Source organism: Cygnus atratus, chromosome 26 (genome assembly GCF_013377495.2).
Source record: "Cygnus atratus isolate AKBS03 ecotype Queensland, Australia chromosome 26, CAtr_DNAZoo_HiC_assembly, whole genome shotgun sequence".
Lineage (NCBI taxonomy): Eukaryota > Metazoa > Chordata > Aves > Anseriformes > Anatidae > Cygnus > Cygnus atratus.
Genome location: NC_066387.1, coordinates 3,872,866 through 3,890,864, shown reverse-complemented (window position 1 = coordinate 3,890,864; position 17,999 = coordinate 3,872,866). Strand labels below are relative to the sequence as shown.

General features: G+C 44.7%; 1 protein-coding gene and 1 long non-coding RNA gene across 12 annotated transcripts in view; one reads left to right on the top strand and one right to left on the bottom strand.

Annotated features, from left to right (window-relative positions):
- The window catches only part of LOC118258949 (excitatory amino acid transporter 1-like), a 30,004-nt gene extending 13,287 nt beyond the window's left edge, over positions 1-16,717 (top strand). For 2 of the 8 annotated variants that reach the window (XM_035568072.1, XM_035568070.2), the window contains exons 4-11: positions 639-843; positions 2,456-2,498; positions 4,011-4,351; positions 6,976-7,209; positions 8,249-8,443; positions 8,890-9,024; positions 10,540-10,643; positions 14,960-16,717. In XM_035568072.1, coding sequence (XP_035423965.1) covers positions 639-843; positions 2,456-2,498; positions 4,011-4,351; positions 6,976-7,209; positions 8,249-8,443; positions 8,890-9,024; positions 10,540-10,643; positions 14,960-14,991 — 1,289 coding nt within the window. In that variant the 3' untranslated portion in view covers positions 14,992-16,717. Of the gene's footprint in view, positions 1-638; positions 844-2,455; positions 2,499-4,010; positions 4,352-6,975; positions 7,210-8,248; positions 8,444-8,889; positions 9,025-10,539; positions 10,961-11,153; positions 11,279-14,254; positions 14,292-14,959 lie in introns of those variants that run through there. The other 6 variants (XM_035568076.2, XM_035568081.2, XR_004781919.2 and 3 more) reach the window with 5 other exon arrangements.
- LOC118258951 (uncharacterized) lies at positions 4,258-17,972 on the bottom strand. Of its 4 annotated transcripts, none has more exons than XR_007709149.1 (5): positions 15,286-15,409; positions 13,964-14,156; positions 13,373-13,500; positions 6,030-6,107; positions 4,258-4,405 (listed from the first exon to the last, which is right to left on the bottom strand). It is a non-coding gene; the product is annotated as an uncharacterized LOC118258951 (long non-coding RNA). The 4 variants fall into 4 exon arrangements; XR_004781929.2 differs by lacking the exons at positions 6,030-6,107; positions 15,286-15,409 and adding exons at positions 8,843-8,981; positions 17,839-17,972 and having other exon boundaries at positions 4,268-4,405; XR_007709151.1 differs by lacking the exons at positions 6,030-6,107; positions 15,286-15,409 and adding an exon at positions 17,839-17,972 and having other exon boundaries at positions 4,266-4,405.
- Positions 17,973-17,999: the final 27 nt, after the last annotated feature.

Genomic DNA, 17,999 nt, shown 5'->3' with positions numbered 1-17,999 from the left:
GGATAAGGTGGGCTAATAGTGACAAGCCTAAACCTACAGCTGTAGTGACCATGATTTACCCTCATACCCCTGCTGACTCAGTAGTGGCAAAGAGAAGCAGAAGGCCTTTTGCTTTCTCAGAAGACTGGGGAAGGCACAATGTGGTGTTTCCAATGTCCAACTCTTGAGAACTAACAAGGATTTCCCTGCTCTAGGTATCCTTGCTTGAGCAGGGAGGTTGGACAAGATGACCAACAGAGGTCCCTTCCAACCTTAACCACTTAGTGATTCTGTGATTTCATTCCACATAACCTCAAACATCAAAGTGTGTTGCCCAAGTCTGATTCAGGCTTCCAGTAGCCTAGGAGAGGTTAATTTGTGTCAGTCCAAAAGAACTGGAGTTGATCACCAGCTGGAGAGCCTGTTTCATCCAGGTCCTCATAGAAGATACCCCAGCCAGCAAGCTTTCAGACAGCGAAAAGGGCTGAAATACATCCCACCCCATGAAACATCCCACCATTATGAACTTAAAGATCCAATGTACTGGGGCTGGACATTATTTCCTTTCTGAGAGCTTTAGGAGGAAGTTTTGTAATAAGGTAATATAAGATTAATAGATAATAGACCTTCTCACCTTGTCTGACTGTTTGACTACACAGGAATGGCCTCGCTGGATGGCAGAGCCTCAGGGAAGATGGGAATGCGGGCTGTGGTCTACTACATGGTGACCACAATCATAGCAGTCTTCATTGGCATCCTCATGGTGATCATCATCCACCCAGGGAAAGGATCCAAGGACAAGCTTCACCGAGAAGGCAGAATCGAGCAAGTGCAGACCACAGATGCCTTCATGGACTTGGTGAGGTAGGTGAACGAGCTGGTCTCATGTGAGTCCATATCAACGAGAGCACATTCCTCCACTGAATGTCCTTTTGGCATACACTGCCAGGGAAAGAGGTCTTTGGCTGAGTCTTGCCCAGCCTGCTACTTTTAGCTCAGGCAGGACAGGCTTACCACCTTCCTGCAGAGCTACAGCCTTTGTACCATGCTTGAGTTTACACTTGAGCAAATCAGGCCCATTCTGCTAACCAGCTGTTTTGCATCAGATGGTGCTGGTTTATTAATGATCCCAGTAAAAAAGGTACTCAGACTCTGTAAAATAAAAATTTTAAATGCTATTTATTACAGCTAACACCATAAAGAAAGAGAGGAGAGGATAGTATAGATAATTTTATATCCTTTCAGATGTTGGGAACCCCCAGGGGTGCAGCATCTGTGATCAGGGTCTGCAAGAAACGAAAACTATCAACGTGTTGTGTTGTCAAGATTAATACAGAGTTTTTAACTCAAAGGCCAACATGCAAAGAAATGGGATTTAGACCTGAAAAATTTATAAAAATCCAGTCTCATGTCATTTCTCCACTGATGTTACTGAGGTGTCATATATCTCACATTGTTTCATTTCCTTCTCGTTTTACATAAGAGTCTCTCCTGTCTGGGAAGAAAGAAAAGAACACCTCACAAAATACTGATTGCGCAAAATAATCTGAAAGGACCAGCAAACAGTGGGACTGAAAAATATTATGTAAGGAAAATGTTGGGAGCAAGATTAGCAATGACTGCATGCACTTTAGAAATTGACCTATCAAAGGCTACTCCAAATATCCATCTTTAACTGAACCAAGGAAATCAAGGAAGTGATTCCCAGCACACTGTCCGTCCCTCTCTTGCCATGACCTTCCACTGTGAATTGTGGTATGAAGCTATGTTTCTGAGGTACAGGATAACAGAGAGCTCAGATGACAGCTATAGAGATGAGGCTGAGAGTAAGGCAGTACTGTAAAAATTGTAATATGGTATTGTTTCAAGATTCAGTAAGGTCTGATGATGCTTTTACAATAGACCCATGTCCCAGTGCTGTGTGTGTAGTCTCTTTACACATACCTAAAATACAACCTTCTGGAGTCTGAAAAAAAGGCATGGGAATGTTACTGGCAGCTGGGTGTTCCTGCTCTGTGGGAAATTCCAAAGTTGTATTTTTTAAGTGTTGTTTTGCAATGGAATGAAAAGTCCCAACTTCAGAATTTTCTACAGAAAAACAAAACAGAAATTCTCATCCTAAACATCTGGGAAAGTCAGTCCATTCTTACCATTTTCTAAGCTTAACTCTGAGGTGCTCAGCCTCTCCCTTTTTGCTTGTCAGGATATTAAGAAGTAGAGACCAGAGACACGGTCCCACATGACATCCTGATCTCCAGATTGGACAGAGATGGATTCAAAAGGTGGATCATTCAGAGGATAAGGAATTGGCTTGAAGGTCACACCCAGAGAGTGGTGTCAATGGCTCTATGTCCAAGTGGAGGCCGATGACAAGTGGTGTCCCTCACGGGTCTCTCCTGGGACCATTCTACGAAGCCCATGTTAGCTTGCTAGTCAAACAGGACAATTAACTCTTTCCTTGTTTTATCTACTGCAGGAATATGTTCCCGCCCAACCTGGTAGAAGCCTGCTTCAAACAGGTATGAAATCCCATCTGACCTATCACCTTCCTTGGTGCCCTGTTCAGTAGGCAATGGTCCAGCCTACTTCTCTGAGGGATGAGAACAGAGTTTGCTTTTTTACTGCTTTTACACTTCTCTAACTCCAACTGCTCAAGGAGGGGCATTGCAGTCATTAGCCTGTATTATAGCATCCCTCATGCAAGTTTTTCAGGCTGTCTGTACATGTGGGGCTTCAAACCCTGGAGTAGACAGAGCAGAGCAACTCTGGCTTCCTGCCTCCATCTCATTCCACACTCAAAGTTAGGAAGAATTTGTGTAACCTCAGTTAGCAGGTTTGGACTGGAAGTAAAGTGGGAACAGATTCTCCAAGGATTTGTCTCTTCCATAGTGCTAGTGCCCTTGGAAGCAGTATAAAGGGTTCCAGAAGTATAAAGAGGAGCCAGAATATCTGGGCCCCAGAGCTGGGGGTTCCCTAGCTGTGCTCCAAGATAGACACCTTCGCCTGATGGTAAGTAACAGGTTGCTGCAGTCATGGTGTTAGAGGGAAGAGCAATTTTAGAAGTATTTGCCCAACAAGTAATCTTGTTTTTTGCTAAACTTGATAAACTGTGATTGAACGCAGCTTAAAAAAAAAAATGTCTAGGAACAAGGAGTGTGAAGAGTCCTACAGAGAGTGAGACCATGTCATGGAAAGCAGGGTCTCTGAAAAGGGTGTGGGTATATTGCGGAGAACACGTCAGTGACCGTGAACCTTATTCTATGGTTAAATGGTCCTATGTGAGCCTAGGATTTCCAAACAGAGAAGGAAGTAGTTTGTTTTATATTAGTATCTCTAATTGCAAAGAGAAATGCTGAACACAGATAAACTCTCTCCCTTTTAAAGTTCCTAAACATTAGAAGGATACAGAGAAGAACTACAGTGCAGAGAAAAACTGGTCAAATAACGTATGACCAAAACTGGTCATAAGTGAACAACTTCAGGGGCTCAGTCTGTTTAGTCCATCAAATAAAGAAAGAGTCTTTGTCTTGCAAGAGTATAAATACATCCAAAGGAGAGAACCATCATATCAAAGGGATCAAGGGATCTCATGCCCAAGGTGGAGGCATGAGATTAGAAGTAATAATGACTGTAAAATGAGAGCAACAGTTCAAATGGAAAATTCGATGCAGATTTTAACAGTGAAACAAACAATCCAGGGCAGTACAGAATTCGGTCTTTCAGTATTTTTTAATTGAGATTAACAAAAAGGATGCTTTAGCAATATACAACCATACCTGAGTCAGTAAATGGTACATAGGTGAAGTCCTGTAGATGTTCCAATGCTCTCTTTTGACCTTAAGCTCTATGAACATTTCAATGAAAGCACTAAGCCAGGGAGATTGAGAACACACAAGGCAAGTTTCCTACAGAGGTCAGTAAGAACTTGCCATACTCTCCTTTCTTTAGGAAGCAATGCAATAGTCTAGCATGTTGTCCTAAGCTTCTGAACGAGGGCCTGTGAGTGCATCTGATAATCTGTGTCATTTCAGTACAAGACGCAGTACAGCACCAGGGTCTTCACCAGAACCGTTCTCCACAGCAGCAATGTCACAGCAGGTGTGACAACCACTCCACTCCCTGTGCCTGAGAATTTCACTGGCATCCTGGAGAACGTCACTCATGCCCTGGGGACCATCTCCGAGGTGCTGACCTTTGAAGAAGTCATTCCCATCCCAGGCTCAGCCAATGGGGTGAACGCGCTGGGGCTGGTAGTGTTCTCCATGTGCTTCGGTTTGGTGATCGGCAGCATGAAGCAGAAGGGACGGGCCCTGCGGGAGTTCTTTAACTGCCTCAACGAAGCCATCATGAGGCTGGTGGCCATTATCATCTGGTGAGGAACACGGCCGGTTGGAGCAGGAGGTCTGCAGGTGCAGTTTCCGCTGACCTGATGAGAAATGGGGTAGCATTAAGGATGACATGCACAGGAAAAGCAGATGGGCACAGCTCTCCTTTGGCTCCATCAGGCTGGAGGGAAAAGTCTGGATGGGATATTTGTTCACATTTCATTTCCTGTTTTTTTTGTTTTTACCTTAGAAATATCAGGTACACCAGGACTTGCTTTCCTTGAGGCTGCTGGAAACATCCTTGGAAGACCAGAGAGCTGAAGTGGAAGATCTCTTAGCCTTACCAACAGGGGTAGGGTGTGAGGCTTTCCCACAGAAAGCTTTCCTTCCAGCTATGTTTCAGGAGTCTGACTTAGCCATGAGTCACAATAACCTACTGCCAGTTTCCTGCCACTCAGGGTGACACCTGTATGCATTAGCTGTGAAAGTGGACCTGGGTTGGCAAGATCATCTCAAAATTACTGCCTTTCAGTTTGAGGTCTCCCAGGCCCCAACTCCTCTAGAGCTCAGCTGCTCAGTGCTTCCTGTGTAAGGCTGACTGTACTACATGGTCCAGATAAGCAAGGCATTGCTGCAATGTGTCCTCTTAGAACAGTATTTTAACAAATCTTATTTGAAGCTCTTTACCTATCTAAAACTCAAGCTATGAATAGGAGCTTGTGGTAGGTACCATGAGACAGGAGAGATATGGGGCTTGCAGAATACAAGGAAATGCCTGACAGGGGATGATCTGTCAGCCCCACATCCTCTCCCCTGTTTTTATCACTCCAGCTTTCTTTCCCTGATTTTCTAGTCACAGTCTTATATTGCAGAGAAACATCCTGGGCACAGGGGGACAGGTCTTACACAGAAAGAAATAAAGGGGAACCCTGAGCTCACAGCAGAGAAAATATCTGCCAGGGGAACTCCAGCCCCTCTGGGATCTTTTTCTCCATGGACAAGCCAGAATCTGGGGTCTTGCTTTCTTAAGGGGAGATAAGAGTTGCCTAAGGGCAAGGAAGGGAGAGCACAGTGGAACAAGTGGACCTGCACACTACTCCCAGAGACAATTACAAACTGCCTTCAACTGCCTCTTCCAGCAAAGAAAGGCAGGGTGTTGATGGATAAGACATCGGTTACACTTAGGAAACTGCCCATGCACATACACAGTAATGTTTGAAGACATCTCCTGACTTAACAAAATCCTGCTGGTATAGGAGGCAGGAGTGTCCCCTGAGGCTCAGCACTCCTTCCTGAAGCCACAGTCTGCAGAGCATCTCCCAGGAGCTTCTTTTTCCTGGGGAGATCTGGTCAGTACCTGCAGCCAAGAGTGTCTTCTACGAAAAAGGTCAGAGGAAATGAAATATTTGTGAAATCCTTTCCTGAAACTTTTCCAAACCTCCTATGCTAAGTTGGAGTTTGGCATGTGGACCTCTGAGCCTTGTGCATGAATTGCATGTGAGCTCCTGAGCTGTAGAGGCCAAGTCCTGAGAGGTGTGGCCATGGAGCTGTGATTTTCTTTAGTCCAGTTATTTGTCCATGTTTAGTTTAGTGCCCATGATATTCTCCATGTGTGTCATGACTTCCTTCTTGTGCAGCCTCACTGCTGCTCATGAAATGCATTGTTATGGGGGGAAAAAACCTGTAAGAAAAGGAAAGGATAGCAGTGTAGCTGTGGGGTTTTACCTTGCTGGGCAGCTGAACTCCACCGAAACCGCTGTCTCATTCCCCCTCCTCAGAAGAAGAGGGGGAGAAGAAAGTATGCTGCAAAGAAAAAGAAAGTCTCATGGGTTAAGATAAGGATAATTTAATTAAAGGGAAAAGGAAGAGGGAAAAAAAAATACTGTGCATAGAGAGGGGAAAAAAAATTATTCTCTACTTCCCATCAATGAGCAATGTTCAGCCACGTCCTGGGAAGCAGGGCCTCAATATGCGTAGTGATTGTTTGGGAGGGCAGATGTCTTCATAACAAGAGCACCCCCCTCCTTCTCCTTTCCCAGCGGTTGTGGTGGAGTTTAGCTGCCCAGCAAGGTAAAACCACCACCACACCTCAAAAAGAGGTTTCGTATAAGCCACGGCTGCCTTCACAGACGTTGGTATGCCCAGTCCAAGCTATACTAGCTATGGATTCTCTGTATGTTCCTATTCCCTATACATGAACCTCTAAAGATAACAAGGCTGATATCCCAGAGCATGCAGGACAATATTGCTTCTGCTCCCTCCTTCCCTTTACTTCTGTAACTTTCTGTGCCTCTCAGTAAAAAGGACACCCTCAGCCTAGGCTCTGTTAGGAAAGAAAGGGACTGTGCAGACTCCTCTGTACAACCTCCACTGGCAGTGCTACAAGGAGTGGTGAGGAGACATGTAGGAACCTGGAAGGAGGAGGAAACCTTCACCAAGTGCTGTGTGCACACAGCAGTTCCCCAAGAGAGCATCGAGTGCTGTTTTTTGACTGCACAGCAAACAAGTCCGAGATCTTTTCACATTGCCAGAAAAGAAACCAGCAGTATCATCCACTAACTAGCACGCTTCTGGTGTGCCAGCTTATTGAGGATATGTCCAGAAAGCATGCATTGAAGCAAGTATGACGTGGATGTCAGTTCTGAGAACTGTCCTTGTGTTTCTGCCACAGGTATGCCCCAGTTGGAATCATGTTTTTAATTGCTGGCAAAATCCTGGAGATGGATGACCTTGCAGTGATGGGGGGCCAGCTGGGGATGTACACGCTCACTGTCATCGTTGGACTCCTCATCCATGCCCTCTGCATCCTGCCGCTGCTCTACTTTATTGTCACCCACAGGAACCCCTGGGTATTCATTGCAGGGCTTCTGCAGGCCCTCATCACAGCCCTGGGCACCTCCTCAAGGTACGATGGCTACATAGCCCTGGGGAGAAGTACGGTGTGGATATTCTGGGGCTGCTTCTCAGCACTTCCATTGCCCTCAGTGCAGTGCTGAGGTCTCACTATTTCTAGCACTACCAGCTTTTTGCACTGGTCCAGCGAACTCATTTGAGAGTGGAAGGATTCCCACTCCCCTGCTCAGGAGCCCTAATTGTGTTGCCGTCTCTAACCATCAGTGCGTGACCCATAGTCCTCCTCACCAAGCATGGTGGAGGCTCTTTTTGCAGCACTGAAATACTGAGCTCAGGAGACAAATCAAACACCCCTGAATTCCAACATTATTCCCCATGCACGTATCTCCACACACATGTACTTGCACACATTTGCACATTTCTCTTTTCCAGGCACACAGACTGTGTGCAGCTGGCATTACACTCACAGGAAGCCATAAGGCATAAACACCCATGTTCGGTGACTCACAACCAAGCAACAGATTGTAGGTAGCTGTTGTATTATTAAGTGCAGTGTTTCTTGACGTATTTGTTTCCTGGCAAGCACAGAGTCTCTCCCATATGCATTTTCACACCGAAACACACAGCATTTTTCTTGCTCGTGTTCTCTTTCAGAAACAATTCTCTGCTTTTGCTGCAAGATATATTCTCATACATGGGTCATTCTTGTCTTATGCACTGAGTTGGGGAAGAGAAAGGACTCAAGTTTTTTAATAGCTGGAAGAGGAGTTTTGGTCTTGAGGCTCTGTCCTATGTACCCAGAATTCCCCAGAATCACCCTCTTTTGGTGTTGTACCAGCTTCACCAGCATCAGGGCCACACAGCCCCTGCCCAGCCCCTGAGGAAAGTCATGTCTGAACGTGCAACTGCAGCCTGCAGCATATCTGAGGAACCCTTGCTTAGACTGTTCTTTCTCCTAGCAGCATCTGGCCTCTGGCTCACATGGCAGGGTGAAAAAGCAGGTGGGTAAGGTCATAAACCAGGCAGAGGCTTAGTCCCTCTTCCACAGTCAGCATATACCCAATTCATGTTGTTTTGTAAATTCCTTTCAGCTCAGCGACTCTGCCCATCACCTTCAGGTGTTTGGAAGAAAACAATGGTGTGGACAGGCGCATCACGAGGTTTGTTCTGCCTGTGGGAGCTACAATTAACATGGATGGCACTGCTCTGTACGAGGCCCTTGCAGCCATCTTCATTGCACAAGTCAACAACTATGAACTTGACTTCGGGCAGATCATCACAATAAGGTGACTTTTGAAAGAGTTATGGGGCTACAGGAGGGACTCCAGTTTTGTTGGCTTATCTGAGGTGTTTTCAGGTTCCTCCTTTGCTCAGAAGATACAGTGAGATTTAAAAAGTATGGAAAAGGAAGGTGAAACCTCCAGGTGTATAAGTAAATATGGTTTTGGGTGCCACATCTTGGAAGCTCCCCTTGAGCCTTTATTGGATTTCCAAGTCTGGGCCATCCCTTAGACAGAGCTGCAGTATGCAGTCCGCTATGGATGGGTGCCTGGCAGGGGGAGCCTGGGTGCTGTGTCGATGTCCCACGTCACCATCCTGCTCTGTGACCAGAGCAGAAGGGTTGCCCAGATGGTTTGTAAATAATATGTTGAGATACTTCCTGACACTTCTGCAAATGCAACTACCTGATTTCTTCCCTCTGCTGATAGCTGTGCTTTCCTCTTCCCTCCAGCATCACCGCCACGGCAGCCAGCATTGGAGCCGCAGGTATTCCCCAGGCAGGACTGGTGACTATGGTCATAGTGTTGACATCAGTGGGGCTGCCTACGGAAGACATTACACTGATCATCGCTGTGGACTGGTTTCTGTGAGTTCTCTGCTCAGCAGCATGCATTTTTCTGTGCTCCCTGCCAATGCGTACCGAGTTCATCTGCATTCCCAGTGTCTCTGCTACTAGCAGACTCAGTAACCTGTATCATTAGGCTTGAAACACACCTGTATCCATGAGACCTTTGCACAGTAGCCCTCTGTTCATGCTAGAGTCTTCACCATATACTTCAGTGACCAAGTTCATGTACAGAACAGCTTGGTGACCAAGCAGAATGTCCTTTATTTGGTTTATCTAACAAGATAATTATCAGAAACAATCTGCAGGCTGATAGGGACAGGTTGTGCCAGTAATATGCAAATTCATGCTGCAAAGTGATGACGGGTCTCCCCTACCAAACAAGGCAGGTGGGATGAGACTGGCCTGTATAATATTGAGGGGCTTTAGAGGGGTTCAGCTAGCCAGCTACATTGCTCCTTTTGTTTTCTTCCCCTTTCAAACCTTGGGAGAAGTGATTTCACAGGAGTGTTCTTAGGAACTAGACTGAAGAATGCATTTGGACAATGCTCTCAGACGCATGATCTGATTTTTAAATTTTTTTGGGGGTGGTCCTTTGGGATAGGTTTGCACCAGAATTTCTGAACTTGTTTAACAAATACAACTGAATTATAATGGATGTGGCAAGGCTCATCTAAATCTGCAGAAAGGCTTGAGCAGACCATTGGAGAGGAATCCATCTATGTGGATCCACAATAACAATGTTTTTCCTCATTTTCCTCATTTCCTCATTTCCTCTGGGAGTATTGTGTTCAGTTCTGGGCTCCCCAGTACAAGAGGGACATAGAAGGGCTACTAAGATGATTAGAGGACTGAAGCACCTGTTGTACGAGGACAGGCTGAAAGAACTATGCCTGTTTAGCCTGGAAAAGAGAAGACTGAGGGGAGACCTCATTAATGTATATAACTATCTGAGGGGAGGGTGCAAGAGGATGGAGCTGGTCTCTTTTCAGTTGTGCCCAGAGACAGGACGAGAGGCAACAGGCACAAACTGAAGCACAAGAGGATCCAGATAAATATGAGGGAGCACTTCTTTACTGTGAGGGTGACAGAGCACTGGGACAGGCTGCCCAGAGAGATTTTGGAGTCTCCTTCTCTGGAGATATTCAAAACCTGCCTGGATGCCATCCTGCACAACGTGTTTTAGGTGATCCTGCTTGGCAAGGGGGTTGGACTAGATGATCTTCAGAGGTCCCTTCCAACCTCGTCTATTCTGTGATTTTGTGATTCTGTGATTTTGTGGCAAGTCCAAAATTTTATATTGAGATATTGGGAATGCAACAGAACAGGAATGAATATGAGGCCTGTGCTCAGGCTAGCAATGAAGGACAGCTCTCTGGGAGTAATTTCTCTGTAAATACTGAAATGCCAATTATTAGAGTGACTTGAAAAGTAGAAAAATTTTCATTGAAGAAAACTTCATGTTTCTTGAAATATTCTTCATCCTCTTAGCTGATACTAAGAAGCTGCATTTCATTTTTCTCTCTGATTTTTCAGAGACCGCCTTAGAACGACCACCAATGTCCTGGGGGATTCTCTGGGTGCTGGCATTGTGGAGCATCTCTCCCGGCACGAGCTGGATGCACAGGACTGCGAACTTGGTAATTCTGTGATAGAGGAGAAACAGCAGCCTTCCCACCTGGTCTGCCCACAGAACGACACCCTCTGGCACCCCAAGAGTGAGACAGCACTGTGAAATCAGGCAGCAGAGATAAAATTAATGCTGTAAAAAGCTAAGACTTGAAAAAGAAGTCTTGGAGGACAGAGTGGAGAACAGAGAAAGATCCACTTTCAAAGATCTACACTTTTCTCCTCCCTCTCCCACATGCAGTTTCCCTGATCCCATTTCTCCCCTATCTCTTTCCGACTGACATTAAAGAAGAGAAAATTAAACTGCAAAGAAACTTTTGTTCCACAAAAGCCTGATTTAGTCATTCTTATTGGGATCCAAGAGTTTGACCTGAGTAAGTAAGACTCAGTGAATGAGCTGGACTAAGAGCTCCCTCATTTCTGAGCTTAAGTATGAGCATAGTTAAGTGACAAAGTGGGTTGGTGACACCACCACCTGTGGACTGGCACCAGAATATTGCCATGATGTCTCCTTCCTGCAGGAAACAGCTGCAGAGCAGCAAAGCCTTTATTTGGTCAGTGGCTTCCCCTGAGCATGTAAAGCTTTTAGCATTGGCCGTGTGGAGATCTCTGGAGAGCCCCAGCACTCCTGTTCAACTCTTCTCTGGCAAGTGTTTATGAAAAACCCAGTGTCCTCCTTGCTCACAGTCCTGGTGTTTGCACAGTAACACCACTAATGCTTCCTGAAGGCTTCTTGCTCCTCTGGCAACCTTTCTGGCTGTAGGTATTAATGTCGCCCAGCTCCTGAAGGAATGTGGCACCATAAAGCAGGGACAGGGCTTATTGTGCTGGCTGGTAGTACAAATAGAGGTCATACTGGCTTTTTATTAATGGCAGCAGCTAAAGGATCGTGAAAGCAGCAATTAAAGACCCCAAACTTATAAATGTAGTTTTTATCAGGATAAATTTCTCAGTTCCTACCAAATAGAGTTCGGTTTCTGTTTCACACATGGGCATAAGCCCACATGACATCTGGATCATCTCATAGGTCCAAGCAACAAGTAGGGACCTGCTTCATCCATGCTCTATCCCCCTTCCATGGAACAGAGGAACAGAGTCTGTATGTCTCACATCAGTAAACAGGACCAGCAGGACTTGCTCCATAATCTTCAGGTCATCTCCGTCAACATCCAGAAAATGAGTATCTAAGACCCATCTTTGAAGATGGAAAGGATCCACAGTTTGGGGGCTACTCTATTGTAACTGTTCTACTTCTGAAAGTCCAGAAACAGCAGCAAACAGCCTCCCAGCACAGCTGAGCTATCTAAACTTGATTGAGGATATCAACCAGTCTGTTCATTACTCCAGACTCAGTATATCTCTTAAACCCCTCTACCCTGGCTTCCCAGAATGATCCTTTCCATCCAAAACCCTAGCCATACACTGAGAGACACCTCTAAGTGGACCACAGGACAGAAGACCCCAGAGGCATCTGCTCGAGGCAGCTTTTCCAACTACAGTCACACTTGCCCATCTTTAGCTCCTCAGTGTGAGCAAAACTTCCTAGAACACATTTCTTGAGGTGCCCAAAGCCAGATCCTGAGGCTCTTTTTGGTCCTTCAGGACTTGCAGGTTTATATATTTGTGCTGCCACGTTCCACAGCCTGTAGGTAAACACAGTTTTCTATTTTTATGGGTTGGGATATAGCTGGGAATCTGAGATAAACAGTCAAATGCATCTCTTTCAGATAAAAACAGATAACACAGAAGAATTGCATTGTAGTCCTGCTTAGTAGTAGTTGGCCCCAGACCCCATGGCAGCAGGCTGTTTCCTGACCACTGGAGGCAGGTTACTTGTTCTGACGAGAGATCTATGCTAGCAGGGGCAAGCTGCTGTTGTACGGTTATGTATCTGATTGTTCTTCACAACTATTATTCCTATCCCATCAGCTAAAACATTCTTAGATGTATAGATTTCGACCTCCTGCATGCTTTAGCTGGTGCAGTGCACCCTTCCTCTTCTGAGACTGTCATCAGTAAAAGCAACTAAGAGCAACTGTATAACCCGGTGGTATTTTGGTCCCTGAAAGGTGATGGTCATTTTTTTTCTAAACTGAGATAGTGGAAGACTGCTGGTTAACAGCAGAAGATAACAAACTCTTCATTAGAATATACATGGCCAAGAAATTGGCATTGTGGGGAATATGCTGCTGAACTTAGGAAAAGATGACATTTGCAGCTGTCATAACTGTTTCCTAAGTTTTGCTGGGTTACAGGAATGTAACAGGAACAAGTAAAAAATCTCCCAGCTCAATGAGTGTTGGCTTTCATATGGGACCTGACCTGTGCATAACAACTAGACAGTTAAAATTCTGTTTAAAAGGAAGGAGGAGGTAAATGGGAATCAGACCCTTGTTCATCAAGTATCAAGCTGAGATGATAATCAAGAGTGGGCCTTGGCTTCTACAAATGGACATTAGCATTGAACAAATTTGTACTTTTTCAGCTCAGAGGCAGGGACAGATAAAAAAATCTATCCTGTACCTTTGCATTAATTACCTTCATCCCTGCCGCAGTAACATGGACAGAATATTTCTATCTTACACTTTGGGTTTTCTCATTCTTAACGCCTGAACTATGCTATTTAAGTTGGCTGGACTATCACTTCCCTATCCAAGACCAGTTCTAAAAAAAAAATCAGTCTGACAAACTCAGAAGGAACCCGAAGGAGCTCTGGTTAATGTTATTTTCTTATTCTTACCTGCCATTGGGTGCCCAAAGTCAGGTATCCCAGAGGGAAGGCTGGCTACACCTGTGGGTCCAGGACCTCAGGGACCAAACTGGTCCACATACTCTGATGCTTTTCCATCTGTGTTTTGGTTTCTGTAGCTGTAAAACAAATAAACGGATGTTAACTGCCCCATAATAGCTAGAAATGTAGCTACAATATCAAGGTTGCTAAGTCTAAAACGAGAAAAGTTACCAATTGTTTCTTTTTCATTTTTATAAACTATTGTAGTCCAACTTCTGAGGCAAAAGTAAACCTTTCAAGCAGAAGGCCAGAACACTTAGTTCACAGCAGTGTTTATTATTCTCCACATTTAGTTAAAGGATTATAAATGTTCAAAATACAAGAATAGCTTCTAAGATAGTCATTCTGGGTGTAGGACTGTAAATAGCACTCACAGGAATACATCACTCAAGAATGTCTGAGATGTTAAAACAACACAATCCAACTGCTCAAATCTTCTTGGTCATAATTACTTGCTGTTTATACCCAGGAATAGAGAGCAGTTACTATGATTTTCAGCATACATGGGATATTTTTTTTCCTGTCTTTTATGGGACTTACAGAAAATAGAGCTGGAAAAGATCCCAAGAAGTCATCGAGGACATCCTATGCTCCCAGGCAGCAGGAGCTAGATCCAAAACAATCCCAAAAGCTGCTTGTTAAGCTCTTCTGATCTCCAAGTGTTCCAATGCATTTTTTTTTCTTCTCTGACATAAATCTCTCTTGTTACGATGCAAGAACATTATTTCTCGTCCTGTCCCAGTGAGTAGGATAAGAGATTATTATCCTCCTCTTTGCAGCATTTTTATCTTGTATGAATGGTATTGTAATGTCTGCTCTTCTCCTTTCTAGACTAAACAGACCCAGTTCTTTCAGTATACCCTCACAGGTAATAATCATTCACATTCCTGTCCTCTGGACTTTTTCCTCGCTCTTCCACATCTTTCTTAAAGTGGAGTAACTAAAATTTGACACAACAATCCAACTAAAGATTTATTAGTGCTAAGCACTGAGGAAAGACTACTTCATGTACATTAAGATTTAGATCTTAGACTCAAGTTACCATAGTTTAACAGCATGCTCTGCTTCAGCTGATCAAGGTAACTGTCCATGACGCATACCTACAGCAAGTTCAAGTCTGTTCAGTTTATCTTAAATCTTAGTAAGGTTAGACTCTAACTTTGATGAGATGGCTGTATCCAAAGACTGGATCTTAATCAAAGAGTTTTAAGATACACTGCATTAGCTTGTATCTGCAGTGGGCTAAGACAGCACTAACTTACCATTAACACAGCTCAGCTGACATGAGTCTAACCCATCATAAAGAACAGACCTGCTTACAAAATCCAGTACAATGCTTGATTTTTTCACAACAGCATGACAGCACTGATAGCAGTGGTAATCCATGCTAATTCCTACATCATTTTAAGCAGAACTGCTGCCTAGCTAGTAATTTCCCAGCCTGTGTTCGTGCTGCTGATTATTGTTACCTAAATATAGTAATTTCTATTTGTCCATATTGAATTGCATCTAGTTTTTCTTTTCTTCTTTTTGCAGACTATTTGTCCAACTTCTCAAGAAAGCATTGAATTCTAATCCTGAAGAAGTCTCCTGTATATAAAGGGCAAACTGATGGATGAACTGGAAGAAAAGATTGATGGATTGAACTCTAGCTCAAATAGGAATCAGTTCTGGGAAGTCTGTGGCTTGGGTTATACCTAGAGTCAAACTAGATGATCATGAGGGTCCCTTCTGGCTTTATAATATATGCACGTGCTTTCTGGTTTAGAGATATTGCAAAGGGTCCTTCTAGCTTGATCATTTTCAAAAGCTATCTGAAAGGATCCTAATGATACTTCAATAAAAATCAGCAGGACTCTAACCTGTTTTCAGTTGCTGTTAGCAGATATGTAATCACACCACAAAAGGGGCTCTCCATGTCACATTGCATCAAAATGTCCTCCGTTGTTCCCACAAAGTAGTACACTCCAAGGCTGGCCATTTGTGCTTTCCTACCTTCCACACAAGATTAACAGAGCACAAACAAGTAGTCATTTTTGAATACTGCAAACCAGTCTACCGTGGGGAATTTCAGAATTCAGATGATATTTTTTAGCTCTGGTGTTTACCCATGTTGTTAACCAATTTATGATTGGGATTGTCTATCTGTTTACAATACCCAGACAGTATTGTTAGGAATTTGTTTACGTATATATGTGTGTGTGTGTTTGTGTGTATAGGTATATATATATCGGTGTATATATATATATAGATAGATAGATATAAATATATATATAGGCTTATATATATATATATGAAAGGGGCCCGTGTACACAAATACATACATATATACATAGAGTTAACTTTTTTGTTGCTAATCCAAAAGGGAAAGAAGATACTAAACTCTCACTCTGTGAAGTTGCATACTTAATTTTGATGCCTGAGACTTGATTTGCATAACTAGTTCTATCCTTAAAACAGCAGAGGCTATTTCATATCTTTCCCGTAATGAGTCTTCTAAAGCAAGGTTTGTCAGGAAGGAGCTCAATGCATGCTGCTTTTGAGTTGTACCTGCTGGTGACATAATTAGAACTTATCAACGTGTGGAAAGAACTCTCCACTTCATCTTTGAATTCCCTGCATATATCCCAAGGACTCCAGTCCCTGATGTGTCTAACCTTGCAAAGAGGCAGTCTTTTAAGAGCTCAGCCAAGAATATGAAAGTGTTTGTATTCTTTCCAAACCCAAACGCTGACCTTGTACTAACTCAGCCTTCAAAACTGCATAACTGACAATATGAAATCATTTTATCAGCTGTCTTTTTAAATTATCAGATATTTGAGAGTTTATGCAGTCTTGTCTTTACTGCAGTAGCAGCTTCTAGTTGCAGAAATTATCCAAGTTTCTCCTTTTGGCAAACAATTTATTCCTAATGATCAGATGGGCAATATTTGGAATGAAATAGGAAGTTATCTCAATGCTTTCTACATGAGGAGCTCTTGGATTAGGACACATCTCTTCAAAATTAACTTAAAAAGAGAAAATAGATGAAGAATATGGATTTTCACACAATAGGCCATGAATCACATTAAGTATGTGATACGTGTACACTGTTTCAGGAGCCAGATCTGCCCATACGATCTGTCCTGAAATCACGTCCTTTTGCTATACCCAAGGATGAAAGAAATAACTGGAAATCACTGCTATATAGCGTGTTTGTAGCATTCTGGCAGTTTGACTACGTTAATTTCCAAGGCCTTTCTCTTCATGCTGTGAGTTTCAGTGTTAATAAAGATTGCATATTTGAAAAATAAAGGGAATTTTTTCCACGATGCTTTTCAATTCTTTTTTTTTCTAATATTTTTCCTCAGAACCATGACAGTTAGGAATGTTACTTTTAGTATTAGGCATCACACATCTTTATGTGTTTAACAACATGACACACCAGTACAGTTTGAAGGCCAAACAGTTTGGAATGAAGTTTGCAGAAAAGTACCTGACAGTCCTGGCAGACACCAAGTTGGGCATGGGCAAGGAATGTGACCTTGTGGCAAAGAAGGCTAATGGTATTCTGGGTTGCGTTACGAGCAGCATTGCCAGCAGGTCAAGGGAGGTGATCCTTACACTCTACTCAGCACTGGTGAGGCTACACCTGGAGCACTGCGTCCAGTGCTGTGCTCCCAATTACAAGAGATGGAGCTATTGGAGAGAGTCCAACAAGGGGCCACAAAGGTGATGAAGGGACTGCAGCACTTCTGTGACAAAAGGCTCAGAGCTGGGACTGTTCAGGCTGGAGAAGTGGAGGCTTGGGGAGGAGGAGAGGGGTCTTACCAATGTATATAAAAGTCTGAAGGGAGGGTGCAAAGGGGATGTAGCCAGACTCTTGTCAGTGGTACCCAGTGCCAGGATGAGAGGCCATGGGGCACAACCAGAGACATGGGAGGCTCAGCCTGAACACCAGCAAGCACTGCTGTGCTAGGTGGGTGATGGAGCATAGGCACAGGATGCCCAGAAAGGCTATGGAGTCTCCCTCCTTGGAGATCTCCAAAAACCACCTGGACGTGGCCCTGGGCACCCTACTCTGGGTAACCACTGAGGTCTTGTCCCACTGAGGGCACGGCTGGAGTCCTTACAGAGCCTTGACCAAAGGAGCTGCAGGGCACTGCCTGCGTAGGGCCCTTTATCTAGTGGGAAGGGACCTGTCAAGGTACAGCGAACGCACGGGACTGTGTGGCCTTTCTTCCCACTCTTCCCCAGCCTCTCGGGGAGGTGCTGTAGCCTTTCTCTTTCAGCATCACACCCGATTCCCTTCATTTCTCTCCTCGTTTCACCCAGGGCAATTCGGTTTCTCCACACTCGCCTCCCGGGCGAGCCTCCCCCCTCACAGCAGCAGCACCAGCAGCCCGCCCAGCCCCTCCACACCCCTCCGCTCCTACCCCCGCAAACCCGCCGGCACCCGGCCGAGCCGGGACGCGAACCCGTGGCCCCTGGGGGTGGCCCCCGCAGCTCGCAGCGGACGTGCGCGACCCCACGCGCGGAGGGGCCCTGCGGCCCGCGGCTCCCCCGGCGCCTGCGCGGGGCGGGGCGGAGCGGAGCG